This window comes from Pan troglodytes, chromosome 1 (assembly GCF_028858775.2).
Source record: "Pan troglodytes isolate AG18354 chromosome 1, NHGRI_mPanTro3-v2.0_pri, whole genome shotgun sequence".
NCBI lineage: Eukaryota > Metazoa > Chordata > Mammalia > Primates > Hominidae > Pan > Pan troglodytes.
In genome coordinates, this window is record NC_072398.2 from 5,867,131 (window position 1) to 5,887,775 (window position 20,645).

The following is a 20,645-nucleotide window of genomic DNA, read 5'->3' on the forward strand; positions in this document are numbered from 1 at the left end:
TCACTAGTGGCACTTTGCATGGGCCTCATGGTGTTATTCAAGGTTTACAGTATTGCACCAAACATGATGAAAACTACACGAGAACCACCAAGAGATCACTTTTTACTGTGATATGCAATTTACTGGAAAGACAAACTGTTTATGCAGAGATTAACTGGTGTCACATGATGTTTTAAGCAGACACTCAAAACACTTGAACTCACCAAAATAGCAATAGGAGGTGGTTATGAAATTATTATAGTAGTACAGTATGTACTACATTTAACTTTATGCTGTTATAATTTAATACTGCATCTTTATGTTTTTTTGCATTCCTCCTGAGAATGACTCCGTGTACAGTCTGTGATAGTGTACATAAGTTTTGAAAAATTTTAACTTTTTATAACAGATTTGTGTATATTTTATGGTAGTAGATGATAAAATAGACTATTAGCTACATATATTTTATTCATTTATGACATACCTCTTTCTTAATTTTTTCATATTTCTAAGCTACATGGTTCATCTGCAAGTTTTTTTAAATTGCCACAAATCTCAAAAAAAATTCTGGTACATTTCTTGAAAAAAATACACATATAAGTGAACCCACACAATACAAACCTATCTTATTCAAGAGCCAACTGTTCATAAATTGCTCTAGTGAAGTATATGGAAACTGAAAAATTTAGAGAGGCAGGAACTCCTAATTCAGCCAAAGAGAAGTAAAGAAGGCCTCACAGAGGAAATGTTAAGATTTGAAGGATAATTTCCAGCAGAGCAGAAGGCACAGAGGCTGTCCAAACCATGTTTGGAAAGTAAGTAGATCAGTATCACAGGAATGTAAAATGTGAGGTGGAGAGGTGGTTGGAGATGGGCAAAATAGGTAAAGGTGGGCCACAAGAAGAATAAAAGTATCAAGACTTTTATTTGGTACACATGTCTCCTGTACTTTCCCTCTAGAAGAAACACTGGAGGGCCACTGAAAACTTTTTATCAGAATTGAGTCTTAAATCATAATTGAAGTGTGAAGAAAGGGAAACCAGTAATTACAAATACATAGGTAAGAGATAAGCACATGAACAAAAGCAATCAAGCAGTAGGAATTAAAAAGAAAGGATTTAGTATAGAAATATTTAAGAGAAAAACTGACAGAATTTTATGACAGAATAGATGTAGGGGAGAAAAATACACTAAAAATAATCCTGGGTTTCTGAAGTGAGCAATCAAGTGAATACTGGTACTAAAGATTTTTTTCAGACCAACAAAAAAAAGCAAAAGGGAATCATAAAAATAATTAATTCATGGCCGGGCACAGTGGCTCACGCCTGTAATCCCAGCACTTTGGCAGGCAGAGGCGGGCGGATCACGAGGTCAGGAGTTCAAGACCAGCCTGGCAAACATAGTGAAACCCCGTCTCTACTAAAAAAAACAAAAATTAGCTGGGTGTGATGGCATGCACCTATAGTACCAGCTACTCAGGAGGCTAAGATAGGAGAATTGCTTGAACCTGGGAGGCGGAGGTTGCAGTGAGTCAAGACCATGCCATTGCACTCCAGCCTGGGCAACAGAGTGAGACTCCGTCTCAAAAAAAAAAAAAAATTAATTCAAAGAAGACAGAAAAAGAGGTAAAGGGGAACAAATAACAGATAGGTAAAGAAGAAGCCAAATAGCAAGATGGTGTATTTAAACTGAGTTGTATAAATAATCACAATAAATGTCAGTGGTCTAGATACCCAAATTAAAAAGCAAATATGGCCGGGCACGGTGGCTCATGCCTGTAATCCCAGCACTGTGGGAGGCCGAGGCAGGCGGATCACCTGAGGTTAGGAATTCGAGACCAGCCTGACCAATATGATGAAACCCCGTCTCTACTAAAAATACAAAAATTAGTCGAGTGTGGTGGCATGTGCCTGTAATCCCAGCTAATTGGGAGGCTGAGAGAGGAGAATCGCTTGAACCTGGGAGGCAGAGGTTGCAGTGAGCCAAGACCATGCCATTGCACTCCAGCCTGGGCAACAAAAGCGAAACCCTGCCTTTGTAGGGGGAGGGAGAAAAAAAAGCAAATATTGTCAGATTGGATAAAAAAGCAAAACCCAACTATATGCTTTCTATAAAAACCCGCGTCAAAAAAGATACAAATAGGTTAAAAGTTAAAAGTAAAAGGAGGCAAAAGATATACCATGCTAACACTAAAGAAAAGAAAGTGACATTGAATCAAAATACAAAACTCATGTGTTTTTCTCTATACTAGCAATTAGGAGTTAGAAAATAAAAATTTGGAAGATATGTGTCATTTATGACAGCATAAAAAATAAAAAGTCAGGAATAATTCTAATGAAAGATGTATGAAACCTTCACTCGGAAGACTATGAAAGGTTATTGACAAAAATTAAAGATGACTCAAATAAGTGGACTGATATGCAGTTTACGAGGATTAGATAATATCATAAAATGTTGATTCTCAAATGACCTATAATTTATAATTTAAAGCCATCTCAATCAAAATCCCAAAATGACTTTTGGAACTTCACAATTCTGAACTGTATTTGGAAATGCTAAAGGCCAAAGGATAAAGAACAATGTTGGAAGACTTGGTCTGCCAGATTTCAGGCTATAACAATCAAGACAGTATAGTATTAGCACAATTAACTGAAACACAGTCCAGTAATAGACCCAAATATATATGGACAACTTATTTAAGACAAACGTACTATCATAAAGGCAAAGGACTACCTTTCCAAGAAATGGTGCTTGGATGTATAAACACATAGGAAAAGAACAAACTATGACCCCATATACAAAAATAAATTCCAGGTAGGTTGTAGATCTAAATGCAAAAAGTAAAACCATAGGCCGGGCATGGTAGCTTGCATCTGTAATCCCAGCACTTTGGGAGGCCGAGGCAGGTGGATCACTTGAGGTCAGGAGTTCAAGACCAGCCTGGCCAACGTGGTGAAACCCCGTCTCTACTAAAAATACAAAGTTAGCTGGCCGTGGTGGGAGAATCGCTTGAACCCGGGAGGCGGAGGCTGCAGTGAGCTGAGATTGTGCCATTGCACTCCAGCCTGGGCAAAAAAGCGAAACTCTGTCTCAAAAAAAAAAAAAAAAAAGGCAGGGTGCGGTGGCTCATGCCTCTAATCCCAGCACTTTGGGAGGCCAAAGTGGGCGGATTGCCTGAGGTCAGGAGTTCGAGACCAGTCTGGCCGACATGGTGAAACTCTGTCTCTACTAAAAATACAAAAAAATTAGCTGGGCATGGTGGCATGCGCCCATAATCCAAGCTACTTGGGAGGTTGAGACTGAGGAATTGCCTGAACCAGGGAGGTGGAGTGTGCAGTGAGCTGAGATCGCACCACTGCACTCCAGCCTGGGTGACAGAGTGAGACTCCATCTTAAAAAAAAAAAAAAAAAAAAAGTGAAACTATAATTTCTAGAAGACTATGTAGAAGAATAGCTTCATGACTGTAGTTGGAAAAAAACTTTTTTAAAAGGACATAAAAAACAACTACATAATTAAGGAAAACAAACTGAAGTTCTAGCCATCAAAGCAAGCAAGCAAGCAAACTATCAAGAGGGTTACAAGTGAAGCCACAGAGTGGGAATATATATTTATAATACATATACTGACAAAGGGCTTGCATTCAGAATATATAAAGAACTCCCCAAATAAATATGTCAGATATATACCTTAATAAAAATAATAAGAAGGATATCTGAATAGGCGGCTCACAAAAGAGGCATCAAATGGACAATAAACGTATGAAACAATACTCAATCACACTAGTAGTTAGGGAAATGCAAATGAAAATCACAAGATAGCACTATAAGTTCACCAGAAAAATTGACAATACTATATGATTAGTAAGGATATGGAGCAAAGGTATCACTCATGTACTACTGGTAGGAGTGTAAACTGATAAAACCCCTTGTATGGGTAGGAGTGTAAACTGATAAAACCCCTTGGAAGGTTGTCATTACCTACTCAAGTTGAACACAGACGTATCCTGAGACCAAAAATTCCACTCCAACATACATATGCAACGTAAATTTGTGTCATACACACCAACAGATGAAAGAATGTTCATAGCAGCACTGCTCACAATAGCTGCAAACTGGAAACAACACAAACGTTCCTTGACAGCAGATGGATAAAGTCATATGTTCATATAGCAGACCCACCAAAGAAAATGAACAAACTTCAGCCAATGCAACAACATGGATGAATCTAACAAATATAATGGTGGACAACAGAAGCCAGATACAAAGAATACATACTATACAATTCCACTTATATAACATTGAAAAAACAGAACTCAAAAGTGTTTAATGATGCATACTTGAGTATTTTTCAGAAAATTCAGGATCATGATTAGCTTTAAAGGCATGAAGGGGCAGTAACTAGGAGGAAGCATAAAGTGGTGATAATCACATAGGTGTTCATTTACAGATAAATCTTTGAGCTGTAAATTTTTGTTTTGTGTACTTTACTGAATGTCATGTTAAATTGTGTCTTAGAAAATATAAAGGAGGAGGGTATAGTCAACCAATGTACATGTTATACAAAGCTGCTACTAGGTTTAGAGCAATGAGGACTGATGGCTGGAAGTCATTAATGACCTTAAAAAGAGCAGTTGGGGTGGACTACAGGGGGACGAAGCTCAACTGAAGCAAGAATAGGAGGTAAAGAAGTGGAGACATAAATATAGACAACTGCTTGGAAAAAGGTTGGTATGAAAAGGAGAATGTAGATGTAGGGTGATAGTTGGAAGTGAATGCAGGGTCAGGAGAATATATTTTGGGTTTGTTTGCTTTATGGGAGCTATTAAAGAATATATTTTGCTAAGAATAAACTATTGGCCGGGTGCAGTGGTTCGCACATGTAATCCCAGCAGTTTGGGAGGCCGAAGATGGTGGATCACTTGAGGCCAGGAGTTTGAGACTAGCTTGGGCAGCATGGCGAAACCCCATCTCTACCAAAAATACAAAAATCGGCCAGGTGTGGTAGCACATGACTGTAGTCTCAGCTACTTGGGTGGCTGAGGCAGGCGAATTGCTTGAACCCAGGAGGCAGAGGTTGCAGTGAGCTGAGATTGCGCCACTGCACTCCACCCTGGGTGACAGAGCTAGATCCCGTCTCAAAAAAATAAATAAAATAAAAAGAATAAACCATTGATAGGGAAAGGATACAAGAGAAAGAAAAGTCCCAGAATGAAACTCTTGGAAAAAGTGAAAAACACTTGTGAGGTAGAGCACACAAATGCAGAAATTGACCTTTTTCATAAACAAGGAAAAAAGATGAGTCTCCAACAGTCATAAACACAGTGCTAGGGGGAGGCATAAAAGAGAAAGGAATCCTAATGCAGAAAAGGGAAGAGAGAAGACATGCTATTCGGGAAAGCAGAATGAGAGGGCGCATTTCAACTATACCCTGAAGACTGGAAACATTTCAATAGGTAGAGGGTAAGAAGGGAACATTTTGGGGAGGGAGGACTGCATAAACCAAAGCCAGTTCTTCAAAGAGAAATGAAAGTGGATTATAAATTTATGAAGCAGCAACTGGTGAGTGGTCTGCATGCCTACAGATAAGATTTGTAAGAGTGACAGGAGAAGAGTGAGGCCGGGTACAGTGGCTTACGCCTGTAATCCCAGCACTTTGGGAGGCCGAGGCGGGTGGATTATGAGGTCAGGAGTTTGAGACCAGCCTGGCCAACATAGTGAAACCCCGTCTCTACTAAAAATACAAAAATCAGCCGGGCATGGTGGCGCACACCTGTAGTCCCAGCTACTTGGGGTGCTGAGGCAGGAGAATCGCTTGAACCCGGGAGGCCGAGGTTGTGGTGAACTGAGATGGCACCACTGCACTCCAGCCTGGGCGACAGAGCAAGACTCTGTCTCAAAAAGAAACAAGAAACAAAAAAAAAAAGACAGGAGAAGAGTGTGAAACTAGTCTCGAACATTAGTTTGACGCAAATTGTGGATGACTTGAGACATTGGTCTTTATCCTATAGGTATTAAGTAGCTACTGTAAATTATTCAGATAGGGAAAAAAAAGATACAATTTACTTAGTCTTTCCAATTTTCTTTTTTGAAGAAGGGTACTCTTTCCCAAATAGAATGAAGCTTGGATTAGGGACTAAGACAGGAGAGGGCGACTGGGCAGAAAGAATCTTTAGAAAACTATATCATCTGTGGATAATACTGAGAACCTGAACTACGATTCATTCTATCTTCCCCTGGAACATTCCATTTACAGTGTTAATCTCACTCTTTCATCATTGTTGATCAACACTGACATGTCAAATTTAACGCAAAGAAGACTTCAGGTTAGCAAGAGAAGAATAAACGTCTGTTACATACATCAAAGGATTGAAAAGTATTATTTCGTCTTAAAATAGAATTGTTTTTGACGCTTTGGGAAATTAGGACGTTCAAAGGCAGCTGTGTGGGGGGGAATTTAGAAAGTCACAGTATGCCTAGGAAAGATACACACTCAGAAACATCCTGAGAAGACTGTAAGCTTTCACCTATGGCTGATCCCTAGGCTCAGAGCAAACCTGGTTAAATGGGAAAAGAATGTCCCAGCACAGAGCCAATCTGAAAAGACTGGGAGAGGTGGGTTGTTCTCTCTCTCTCTCTCTCTCTCTCGCTTTCTCTCTCTCTCTCTCCCCCCCACCCCCACCTTTTGGGGGGAGTTGGGGGGGGTTGTTTTCAGCTCCTGGAATTCAAGGAAATCTCTGTCAAACATTAGCTGAACATGAGCTAATAGAACAAAGACTTCAATAATCACACATGGCATGGAATAGTCTTCACAAAAATAGTATGGAAATGTCTCAAAACAAAAGGACTATTACAGCCTTCAACAGTAAAATAAGACAGCAAATTCTAGAAAAGAAGGAGTTAAAGATTTCCAGAGTTATCACATTACGATAGTGAAATGCTCAATTTTCAACAACACAATAACAAGGAATACAAGGAAACAGGAAAACATGCTCACTCAAAAGAACAGGATAAGCTGACAGAAACTACGCTTGAGAAACTACAGACATCAGACTTACTGGGGAAAGACTTTAAAATGACTGTGTTAAATACACTCAAAGAGCCAAGAGACAAACATGGACAAAGAACTAAAGAAAATCAGGAAAACACATTATAAAAAGGAACCAAACAGAAATTCTGGAGCTAAAAAGTAATAACTGAAATAAAAAATTTATTAAAGGTATTCAAGAGCAGATTTGAGCAGGTAGAAAAAAGAATCGGTGAACTTTAAGAAACGACAATTAAAATGATCAAGTCTGAGGAGCAGAAAGAAGAATGAAGAATTACCATATGATCCAATAAGTCTATTTCTGGGTATATACTTAAAATAATTGAAACAGGGATTCAAACAGATTCTCGTATGCCAATGTTCACAGCATAATTATTCATAACAGTCAAAAGATAGAAACAACCCCAATATCAGTCAATAGATGAATGGATAAAGTTTGGTAACATACATACAATGGAACATTATTCAGTCTTGAAATTTTGACACATGCTACAACAAAATGAACCTTGAAAATATTATGCTAAGGGAAATAAGCCAGACACAAAAGGACAAGTATTGTTTAATTCCACTTATGGCAAGTATCTGAAATAGGCAAATTTATACAGACCGAAAGTTGAAGAGAGGTCATCAGGGGTTGGCAGGGAGGGGAATGGAGATATTGTTTAATACATACAGAGTTTTTGTTTGAGATGATCAAAAAGTTCTGAAAATGGATAATGTTTATGATTGAGTGACATGAATGTACTTAATGCAGATAAACTGTACGCTTAAAAATGGTTATAATGGTAAATTTTGTTACATATATTTTACCGGAATTTTAAAAAAGTACAAAAGAGAAAAAGAAAAAAAAGATGTATAAGAGAAAAGCACCCAAATACTCACCAGTTCTAGCTGCTCACCAGCAGATGCAGCTTTGCCAAAATCTGCATTGTCATGGGAAAATGGTCTTTTGGAGGTTTCGCCCACCCCAGAATCTTCACCTGTTGTAATCCAAGAATTCTGCATGTTTCCCTAAAATAAAATGTGCCAGTAACTGCAATTGAATTCAACTTTAAATAAACATGCATATTTTACAAATAAAATACCTATTCTTACCTATGATGAAAAGAAAAAGCATATGCTTCTACACTACAGGTCAAGAATCACTTCACATTTTCAGGCTATTAGGGTCATATTCTACAAGTGTTGCAAAGTAAAATTCCTTCGGGTACAGGCAGTAATCTAAATATGAGCAAAGAGGGCTAGATTTCAGTGCATTCAACAAATGGAATTATTCTTTACTCCTCTGAAGACATATACTCTTGAAGCACACACCTCTCTCTTAGTTTGTCTTTCATTTTCCATGTCCTATAAAGGCATGGCTAATAATAATTTTTATCAAAATGCTGCTTTCTATGTTCCAGACCCTGTTTTATGTATGTCATATATATTAACTCATTTAATCATTACAGTTCTATGGGATAGATAGGTTTCATTGTTGCCTCCATTTTATACAGGAGGAAACTGAGTCACATAGAGTAGCTGAGGGTCACAGAGGTAGGAAGTGGCTAATAAGTGGCAGCACTAGAATCTGAAACCTGTCAATCTGAATCCAAATATATATGTGGTCTCTGTCCCTGGTTCCTGACACAGAACTCCTAAAACCCTGTAATTTCCTGAGTGACATGGGTGATAGGAGCATCTTTCGTTAAAATATTTGGTCTTAGTCCTGGGTTTCTGACACAAGTGCTTCTAAGACCCTTAGGATCTCCATGGTGATAAGAGTATCCTTTCGTATGCTAATAAGATGACTGGTGGCTGCAGTCCATGATTAGAAGACTAGAACTTACAGCCCCACTCCCCCACCTCAAGGGGGGAAAGGACTGGAGATTGACTTAATCGCCAACAGCCAATGATTTAACCAATCATGCCTATGTAATAAAACCTCCATAAAAATCCTATATGATGAAGTTCAGAGAATTTCTGGGTTGGCGAATGCATCCACATGCCAAGAGGGTGGTGTACCCAAACTCCACAGACAGAAGCTCTTCTACTTGGGACCAGCCTGGACCTTGCCCTACGTGCCTTTTCAGTTGGCTGTTCATTTATATCCTTTATATAGTAATAAACCAGTAATAGCAAGCAAAGTGTTTCCCTGAATTTTGTGAGCCATTATAGCAAATTATTACACATGAGGAAGGGATTGTAGGAATCCCCAATTTACAGACAAATCAGACAGAATTGTGGATAACCAAGAGACCTACTATTTGCAGTTGGTATCTAAAGTAGCAGGCAGTCATGTGGAACTGAGCCCTTAACCTGTGGGTCTGATACTGTGTAGTGAGTGTCAGAATTGAATTGAATCACTGGACACCTAGTTGGTATCTACAGAGAAACAGAGAATGGCCAGGTGTAGGAGAAAACAAACCCAAACATTTGGTGTCAGAAGCGTTATGAGAAAAAGGAACAGTTTTTTCCTTTAAAGTCCTTTATTATTACGATCTTCTGCCTTTCCAGAAAAATATTTATCTTCAGTAAAAAGAAACAGTGCATGTATGGTGATAAACAGAGTTGACATGCAGCCTGCATGCCAGGGATTCAAAAAGGAAGAAGAGTAGGCTCTGTGACAAACCACAGAAATGTGTACCATCCGAAGGAAGCAGCCACTACTCAATTCCAGTCAATCACTGCCATGTGGGAGTGAAAATTCATATTACCAGATATCTGGTCCTTCATGTGAAACATTACTAAACACTGGCTCAAAATTTATCAAACAAACCAAACATGCCTGAGTTGAATTTAGTGTACCCATTGTTAGTTGCAACCTCTGTCACCCTCTCAACATTCAATGTTGTAAGCAGCCCAACGATCTGGGGAATTTATGTGTACAAGAAGGATTAAAATATGTATATTAATTTAATTCAACAAATAATTATTGAACACTTGCTAAGGGCCAAAGGATATGGTAGTAGTCACAAGACAGGACAGGTCCCCAGACACTGAACCATACTGCAGTGTCGTATCATGCTCGAATGTGGTAAACTACATTCACCTAAAGTAGTACTCTGACAGTCTATTTTATATTCTTCTGGAAGTTCAGTTTAGTGCAAACATTTGTGTAACACCTATGGTGTTCAGACACTGTGCTAAGAGCTTGGAGGACAAAAATGAGCAAGATCAATCTTAGCTCCAAGGAGTTTACAGTCTAATAAGGGAGACACACACCTAGGCAGGTAATTTCAATTTAATAATGTGAGTGCTAGGCCAAAGGTGTGCACAGAGGCCTCTATCAAAACACAGGAGGGATACTAAGGGCACCCAGAAATCCAAGGAAGGTTTTCTAGAAATAAAATTGACACTGGTGTGATATCTTGAAGGATAAGTAAAGGTAAGCTAGATGGAAAGGGCATTCTAAGAAGAGAGAACCTCATGATAAACATCACAGAGGTATGGAATAGCATGGTGCCTGCAGGGGGGTCTTAGACAATTCAGCATTACTAGACGTGAAAACATAAGGTGATGAATGTCAGAAGATGAAGCTAAAGAATCAAGTAAGGGACTTGAGAGTATACCACACCATGGAATGAGTCTGCACTTGATTCTCTCGGTAGAGTCAAATCCCCTAAGATATGATTGCATTTAAAGTTGTTTTTGAGATCAGTGAAGGAGGGTGGTACTAATTTTCTATGGAGAAATTGGAGGGAGCATGTAGACCACAGATCACTGACTTATGATATAAAATATTATCATTCTTTGGAAAGAATTGCTAGTCTAACGGACATTTTGTTCTTTCACAGATAGTTTTAAAAAACTTGAATGCTACTTAACCAAGATGTTTTTAAAAATCTAAGTACGTTAAATCCTTGAAGATCATTCAAAACCTTTGATTTCTTAATCGGGTGGCGGGGGATCGGGGGGCGGGAGCGGTGGTAAGAGAGGGGATGAAAACAAATGTGAAAAATATTGGCCGAGAAATTTTCTCCTTAAGAAAAAACTCCTGGATCTTTAAAGAAGGACACATGACAAAAATGTTGAATAAATAACATATTTTCGTATTATTTTGATTTTGTGAACTCTAGAGAAAAGCTTTCCATGAGGAAATATTTTATGAGAAGGAAAAGTGATGAAAAATCAGGACAGGAATGAAATATACTTTGAATGGCTTGCTTCTTTAACTTCTAGGTCATAAACTAGACCAAAAGTTGAAAGTCTTGCAGGCTACCATCAAAGTCCAGGGCTACAAGCAGGAGACAATAAAAAGGAGGTTCTTCTCTTTTCTGCCAGGGAAAACTTCTATCCTCTGTAAACAAAGATGGTTTGGTTCAATGTCGACAAGCTCTTCCTAACTTATGCAGAAAGGCGGTATAATTTAAGGTTCTACTGGGTGTATTTAGAGAATTAGATAGTTCTGGGTTTGAATCCTTGCTTTGCCATTATCTAGCTCTGTGACATTAGGCCAATTACTTAGGTTACTTAACAGCTGTGTACCTTAATTTACTCCTCTGAAAACAGAGATAATAACACCTGCCTTGTGTGGCTATTGCAAATCTGAAGTAATATAACGTAAATAAAGTGTTTGACACAGTGCCTCGCACATTATAACCATGTAGTCATCAATAAATGTTAGTTATTACTATATGAGATGGTTAATACTAAGTGTCAACTTAACTGGATTGAAGGATGCAAAGGATTGATCCTGGGTGTGTCTGTGAGGATGTTGCTAAAAGAGATTAACATTTGAGTCAGTGGGCTGGGGAAGGCAGACCCACCCTTAATCTGGGTGGGCACCATCTAATCAGCTGCCAGGGAATATAAAGCAGGCAGAAAAACATGAAAAGGTTAGACTGGCTTAGCCTCCCAGCCTACATCTTTCTCCTGTGCTAGATGCTTCCTGTTCTTGTACCTCAGACTGCGGGTTCTTCAGCTTTGGGACTCAGACTGGCTTCCTTGCTCCTCAGCTTGCAGATGGCCTGTTGTGGGACCTTGTGATTGTGTCAGTTAATAAGTTACTACTACTTAATAAACCCCCTTTATATATATATATATTATATCCTATTAGTTCTGTCCTTTGAGAGAACCTAATACACCATATAAATGTTTCAATTATCTTTTTTTTTTTTTTTGAGATGGAGTCTTGCTCTGTCACCCAGGCCAGAGTGCAGTGGTGCAATCTCAGCTCACTGCAAGCTCCGCCTCCCGGGTTCACACCATTCTCCTGCCTTGGCCTCCCAAGTAGCTGGGACTACAGGTGCCCACCACCACGCCCGGCTAATTTTTTGTATTTTTAGTAGAGTTGGGTTTCACCATGTTAGCCAGGATGGTCTCTATTTCCTGATCTTGTGATCCACCCACCTTGGTCTCCCAAAGTGTTGGGATTACAGGCGTGAGCCACTGTGCCTGGCCACCTCAATTATCTTTTTTAAAAGGCATTATGAAACACTGAAAATCTATATTGAAATCAGCAAATTTCAATATAGCAAGGGAAGATTTAGCACCAACATTTTAATTGACTCATTACGAAAACCCGTTCCCCCCAAAAGAAGATATTTCTTGATTTTTTATATTTAAGATATCCTAAACATTTTTATTCATGTTACAACTTGTAACACAGCACCATGCATGTATTGCTGAAATGTCTGGTTTTTTGTTTGTCTTGTTTTTATTGAGGCAAGGTCTCACTCTGTTGCCCAGGCTGGAGTGCAGTGGCGTGATCAGGGCTTACTGCAGCCTTGACCTCCTGGGATCCTCTGACCTCAGTCTCCAAAGTAGTTGGGACCACAGGTGTACATCAGCATGCTCGGCTAATTTTTTTTTTTATTTTTAGAGAGATGGGGTCTCACTATGTTGCCCAGGCTTGTCTGGAACTCTTGGGCTCAAGTGATCCATCTGTTCGTGTGATCATCCTTCTAAACTGCTGAAATTACATGCGTAAGACACTGTATCTGGCCTTGAAATATTTCAATTCACTTACACAGGTAAAACGTGGGGGTAACAATTCAACAACAACAAATAACAGAAGATTAACATTAAAATAGATATCAAGGTCATCTGGCATACCTGCAGTAATCATTTCAATATCTGCATTACATTTAGCTCACATGAATGTTTAAAAAACAACAAAACCTCTCTAAAACTTTATCCTTTCTATGATTCTGACTGTAGTTTTCTTTAGCACATTTTCTTTGCTCATGCTGCAAGGCATGTGTGCTCTGACCATCATTTCCTTCCCCTTTTGCATTACTCATTTCTCTTGCCCTCTGATTCACTTGTCTGCCTAATTTCCTTTCTCACTTCACTTCCCCTTCCTCCACTTCTTTGGCATTACATAAATACTGAGGACTATGAATAATTGAATCACTGCTTGCTAAGTGACCACGTGTTTGGAAGAAAAGCAAATGAATATTTTTAAAATAAACTACTTCTAAGTATTTTGTATATGGTGATATCTTCCTCAAATTGACATTAAAATCATAAGCAACTAAGATGGAGTTTTTACCACTAATAATTATACAAATCTTCAGGAAAAAGTTATACAGTGAGGAGAAAAGAACTGATCACAAACTTAAATGCAATTGCAGAAAATTAAACTGAAATACTAATTAGCCCACTTCATTTATCAGAGTTAATACATTCCTATACTTCTCAATAGCAAACCCGAACATATACAACTCCAGGATTATAAACCAACTATCAATTCAAGTTAAAAAAAAAAAAAACTTCAAAAACGAAAATTAGAGGATATCCCAATGAAACATCAAGACTTTCATGTTTTCTTAACAGCTGATTTACTAATGACGACAAAGTCAAAACCACCAAAGTAAACTGCAAAGTGAAGCTGGAATAGGCAAGTATGAAAACTTCCACATGGAAAGTTGAATTTGTCCCAAAAAGCAGAACAAGCTGTGACTATATCTTATAGCAAAAGAGTTACAAAAAGTTTAAGACAAAAGTACTCTGATAAGTCATAAGATTTAAGCACTATTTAAATGTCACCACAATAATTCTCTGTCACAGAATTATAGAGATAATCTGACCCAACGTTCTTCAAACTCTGGGCCGCTGACCTTAGAATCACTTAGGCAACTTGATGAAAGTTTAGATTCCTAGGAGCCAACCAGACCAAGTGAATCAGACTCACAGGGGATGGAGTCCAGGAATTTGCACTGAAAACTCCTGGTATAGGTTAATCTTCTCAAATTACCAATAAAGAAATACAGGACATACGGGATTAAGCTATGTAAAGCCTTCTAAAATTACTTGCTAAACACCAGCCTTCTTAGGGACAATGGGAAGACTAACATTTTGATTCTTGGATCCTAAGGCCAACATTTTTTCTGCTACATCATGCAGCTAATTAGACTTATTAGATTTCAGACCTCAAGGAAAATTTAGAGAAATCCAACAGAAATCTAAGTTAAGGTTCTGAACGGTTTCTAGACTTAGCAAAGTCCTTCCTGTATAACACACTTCCTGCTTTCAGACCGGCTCTTTCCATATGGTAAGGCAGAAATGGTATGCTCAGAGAGGAAACTGTAGCAAAATATCACAAGATCATTTCATCTGAGGATTCATTCCACCACAGTGAAGTTTGATATTTGAGGTCTCAAACAAATACCAACATAGTACTTTGGCCACACTTCAGGGAGAAAATCTAAGCAGCTAAGAAGGCGAGGAGAGAGGGCAGAAGGGAATATTCACACTAAAATAAAATTTATGATTTAAAATAATGCTCACGGATGCATCCAGAAGTGTTTGTTCCCTCAGTGTCTCCTCTTGTCTTTGAGATTTTAGCTGTTGCTGGAGCCCTTCGTTTTCAAGCACAACTACTTGTATTTTATTTTTCATTCCAGAGAGTTCCTCCTATAATAAACAAAACCAAATACATTAAGCATTATTAAGCAGTGTTTTTATTTGTTGATTATTAGAGGACACAGCATGATATAAAGTACGGAAGACTTATGTTCTCCTTTTCCTGAAATATAATTATATATTTAGACAAACAAGGCAGCCTAACATTAGCTAGATAACAAAGAGAAGGCTGGGGTATATAGTAATGGGCCTGCTGGTGGCATATCACAAAAGTGTGTCGTTTCTGACAATTTCCTTTTCTCCAAGGAATCGAGGCTCAAAGAAAAGCCTTAATTAAAAGGGTTATCCAAGAGATTTTAAAGAATGGAGTAGATTCTGAAAAATAAGATATATTATTACTCATGATCAAATACCATCAACTTGTTAAAAACTGATGGAAGATTAAATAGAGGGAGGCTCTGAGATAGAAAGGCATAGACGGGAGTGATGATTATCTATGAAATGGTAGCCAAATAAGAGAGAATTGTAGTAAAACATTTCATGGAGAATTCTGAAAGAGTATTTCCTTGGCCTCACAGGGTGTAATATAAAGAATTACAAATCAATAACAATTAAAATTACAGGACGTAACATAAGAAATTACAGGTCAACAATCATTAGAATAGCTGTTGAGTGGCACCTCAGTCTCTGGAAAAACATTTCAATAATATCAACATATCAATCATATAATACTTAACCTAATATTCACTACTAGTGTAATCAAAAGCTATTGTACAACATGTGAAAATTCCTCTCAATTATTATTTTTTAAAAACCCAAAGCTATAATAAAAAGCTGTAATTTAAAAAATATTGTGGACTTTGAATTTTCAGTCTGGAATGTAATGAGCTTGGAACACCTCACTCCCATCTTCTCAACAGGAAAAATGTTGAACGAACTGAAAATCAACAACTCTTCTTAGATCCATCAGAGAAATGAAGTCATAGGGAAAACTGCTGCCCCAAAATTGAAGAGATGGGTGGACACTGAGACACAGAATTTACAGGAGGAAATCAGAAACCTCTGTAGGAGGTAGAAAATCTAAACCATAATTGATGACTTGCTGGAAGCTCAGTGTCAGCAAGTTTGAGAGTTAAAAATTCCAGACCGGGCGCGGTGGCTCAGGCCTGTAATCCCAGCATTTTGAGGCTGAGGTGGGCAGATCATGAGGTCAGGGGTTCGAGATCAGCCTGGCCAATACGGTGAAACCCCATCTCTACTAAAAATACAAAAATAAGCCAGGTGTGATGGCACACGCCTGTAGTCCCAGCTACTCGGGAGGCTGAGGTAGAAGAATGGCTTGAACCTGGGAGGCCAAGGTTTCAGTGAGCCAAGATCACGCCACTGCACTCCAGCCTGGGTGACAGAGCGAGACTCCGTCTCAAAAAAAAAAAATTCCAGGAAGACCCAGTCATAGAAGGACTGCCCCACTTCCCCAATTTTATCTCCAGGACACTACCAGGTTTTCACAGTAAAAACTAGAGAAAAATCCCCTTATGCAACCTAAAGGAAGAAGAAAAGCAGCCAGTTTGAAATATGCTCGGCACGTTGCATTCCTTGTAACAGGCCTGCCTCAAGGGAAACAACTTTACCAGAGCCTAACTGACTGGAGGGCTGCTGCCACCTAACCGGCCTAAAAAAAGAGAAATCCAACTCCAGCCCCCTCTTGCATTCCGTGTGGGAGAAGGGGCCTCCGGCTTCCTCTAGCTACCTCGTCTAACTTAAAGGGCAGGGGAGACTGAGAAGCACTTGTGAATGTCACAGCCCAAGGCAAAGGCTTTACTAAAAGACTTAGATCTAGTCATAGGACTATTGAACGCTTCCCTCTACTCCCACATCTAACAACCACATCACTAGGGCTCCCATATACTGACAGAGAAATTCAACAGAAAGAACTGCATATCTCAGACTATATTTAGGAAGAACTCACCAGGGTAATCCATAGACAACAGAAGAGACAAGACCAGGACACTGAAGGAAATTTTAGCCTCTGACATGTACGGTGACAGCAAACACAGCCTAGCTTCTAGCCAGATAAACATAAAAGCTCATGCTAAAGGCCTACTTATCTCAGTTCCTTTTACCAAATATGTCATGTCCAGCATTCATCAAACAATTACAGACATGCTAAAAGACTGAAACACAGTTTGAAAAGATTTAACAAGCATCAGAAACAGTCTGAGATAAGGCAAAGATGTTAAAATTATCAGACCAGGAATTTAAAATAATTATGATTAAGGCCAGGCATGGTGGCTCACACCTGTAATCCCAGCACTTTGGGAGGCCAAGGTGGGAGGATCACCTGAGGTCAGGAGTTCGAGACCAGCCTGACCAACATAGTGAAACCCCATCTCTACTAAAAATGCAAAAAAAACTAGCCGGGGGTGGTGGTGCATGCCTGTTATCCCAGCCACTCGGGAGGCTGAGGCAGGAGAATCACTTGAACCCAGGAGGCAGAGGTTGCAGTGAGCCAACATCACGCCACTGCACTTGAGCCTGGGCGACAGAGTGAGACTCCGTCTCAAAATAAATAAATAAATAAAATAATTATGATTACTATGTTAAGGTCTCTAACAGAAAAAATAGACTATATGCAAGAACAGTGGGGTAATATAAGCAGAGAGATGGAAACTCTATGAAAAGAAAATGCTCAAAATAAAAAACTATTAACAGACATGAAGAGTGCCTTTGAAAGGCTCATCAGTAGACTGGATATAGCTGAGGAATGCATTAGTAAACTTTAAGAATTGTTAATAAGAATTTCCAAAAAAGAAGTGCAATAAGGAAAAAAACTGAAGACAGAAAAATTATACAAGAACTGCAGTACAATTACAAATGGTGTAATAAATATATATATGTGTGTATATATATATATAAATAAACAGGGACACAAAAAAGGAAAGAAAGGAAAAGAAGAAACATTTCAGTCAATAATGACTGAAAAATTTCCTGAGTTAATGACAGGCACCAAACCACAGATCTAGGAAGCTCACCGAACACCAAGCAGGATAAATACCCCCCAAAAATACACTGAGGAATATCATATTCATACTGCAGAAAATCAAAGACAAAGAGAAAAATCTTAAAGTAAGCCAAAGTAAACAAACAAACAAACAAAACCCAAAAATCAGGCCGGGTGCGGTGGCTCATGCCTGTAATCCCAGCACTTTGGGAGGCCGAGGCAGGCGGATCATGTGAGGGTCAGGAGTTCGAAACCAGCCTGGCTAACATGGTGAAACCCTGTCTCTACTAAAAATACAAAAATTAGCCAGGTGTGGTGGCAGGCACCTGTAATCCCAGCTACTCGGGAGGCTGAGGCATGAGAATTGCTTGAACCCAGGAGGCAGAGGTTGCAGTGAGCCAAGACCTCGCCACTGCACTCCAGCCTGAGCGATAGAGCGAGACTCAGTCTCAAATAAATAATAATAATTAAAAAACAAAAATCAAACAAACAAAAAACAAAAACCTTACCTACAAAGAAGCAAGGATAAGAATTACCTGGGAGTACTTTGCAGAAGCCATGCAAACAGGAAGAGAATAAAATGAATCTAATTTTTAAAGTGTTAAAAGAAAAAACCCACCAACCTAGAATTCTGGATTCAGCAAGATTAACCTTCAAAAGAGAAAGAAAAATATTTTCTTAGACAAACAAGAATTGATGGAATTTATTGCTAGCATATATGCCTTGCAAGAAATGTTTTAAAAAGTTCTTCAGAAAGGAGAAAAGGTGATAAAGTCAGAAACTGCCATCTACATAAAGAAAAAAAGAGTATTAAAGAAGGAATAAGTGGATATAAGATAAAATATTTTCTTATTAATTTGACAGATGACACTTTGTGTTCAACATCATAATTGCAATAGTGTTTGTAGTAATTTTAGTTTATGAATAACTGAAATTAATGACAGAAATGTTATAAAGGATGAGAGAGGGCTTGGGAATTCTGTTATAAGGAATTTATACTATTCAAGAAGTGGCATAGGTTTACTTGAAAGTAAACTTAAGTTAGTTATAAATATTTACTGCAAATAACAACAGCATCAATCAACAGCTACCAGCAAAGAAAAAAAAAAAGAAGTACAATTGATCAATTGATATGTTAAGACAGGAAAAAAATGCAATCATACAAAAATTAGCTGGTTGTGGTGGCTCACCTGTAGTCCTAGCTACTAGGAAGGCTGGGGCACGAGAATTGATTGAACCCAGGAGGCAGAGGTTGCAGTGGGCCAAGATGGCGTCACTGCACTACATCCTGGGCGACTGAGAGAGACTCTGTCTCCAAAAATAAAAAATAAAATGCAATCATATAAAATGCTCAATCAAAGCCACAAAAGGGACAGGTGCAGTGGCTCACACCTCGTAAGCCCAGCACTTTGGAAGGCTGAGGTGGGAGGATCACTTGGGGCCAGGAGTTCGCCACCAGCCTGGGCAACATAGTGAGACCCCATCTCTGTAAAAAAACATAAAAATTAGCCAGGCATAGTGGTGCATGTCTGTAGTCCTAGCTACTCAGCAGGGAGGAGGTAGGAGGACTGCTTGAGCCCAGGAGTTCTAGGCTATAGTGAGCCTTGATTACGTCACTGCCTAGGTAACAGGGCAAGACTCTATCTCTAAAAAAAAAAAAAAAAAAGGCCAGAGAAGGCAGAAAAAGAGTGAATTTTTCTTAAAGAAACAAAAAATAAAGACAATGAAGATAATAGTAACAAATGTGTTATACATTGATCCAATCATAACAATAATCTCTTTAAATATAATGGTCTGAATATACCAACTAAAAGATAGAGACTGTCAGAATGGTTAAAAAAAGAACAATAAACTATATGTTGTCTACAAGAAGCCTATAATAACTGGGCAAGGTGGCTCATATCTGTAATCCCAGTTACTTGGGAGGCTGAGATGGGAGGATCCCTTGAGCCCAGGAGTTCAAGACCAGCCTGAGCAATATAGTGAGACCCCATCTCTAACCAAAAAAAAAAAAAAAAGAAATCTCAAAACAAAAAAAAGAGCCAATTATAAATACGAAGACACAGATAGATTTAAAATAAATGAATGAAGAAAGACGTATCATGTTAACACTAATCAATAGAAAGTTGGAGTAGCAATATGAATTTTAGACAAAGCAGACTTCAGACCAATGAAAATGATCAGAGATAAAGAGGTACATTACATAATGATAAAGAGGTCCATTCACCAAGAAGACGTTACAAGTCTTAATGTATATGTGCCTAATAAAAGTGTATCAAAATGTATGAGGCAAAGGAAAACACATGAATCCACTATTACAGTTGGAAATTTCAACATCCCCTATCAAAAATTATAAAAATCACAAAGGGCACAATTGAAATGAACAACAGCATCAATCAACTGGATCTAACTGACATTTATAGACTACTTCATCCAAGAACAGCAGTACACACGTTTTCTTCAGGCTCACACAGAACATTCACCAAGACAGACTACAATGTACAAACCTTAACAAATTTAAAAGAATAGGAAAGTATGCTGTCAGACAACAATGGAATTAAACCAGAAATCAATAACAGAACGATAGCTGGGAAACTCCCCAAATACTTGATGATGACACAACACTCTTCTAAATGACACACATGAATCAAAGAAGTATCAAGATCCATTTAGAAATATTGTCAACTAAGTACAAATTAAAATACAACTGATAAAAAGCTATATACTTATTAAAAGGATGCAGCAAAAGGAGTGTAAAAAAATTAGAAAAGAAGAAAGATTTCAAATAAATAATCTAAGCTTCTACTTTAGAAGTTGCAAAACCAATAGCAA

At 38.4% G+C, this 20,645-nt stretch overlaps 1 protein-coding gene across 34 annotated transcripts in view; it reads right to left on the reverse strand.

The window, feature by feature from the left end:
• Positions 1-20,645, reverse strand: part of SDCCAG8 (SHH signaling and ciliogenesis regulator SDCCAG8) — a 262,440-nt gene that overhangs the window by 216,799 nt on the left and 24,996 nt on the right. For all 34 annotated transcript variants that reach the window (XR_010156597.1, XR_010156602.1, XR_010156600.1 and 31 more), the window contains 2 exons: positions 14,738-14,863; positions 7,907-8,035 (listed from right to left, as the gene is read on the reverse strand). Coding sequence is in view for 24 of the 34 variants with exons in the window: in XM_054674794.2 (XP_054530769.1) it covers positions 7,907-8,035; positions 14,738-14,863 (255 nt within the window). In the remaining 10 variants the exon portion in view is untranslated. The remainder of the gene's footprint in view (positions 1-7,906; positions 8,036-14,737; positions 14,864-20,645) is intronic.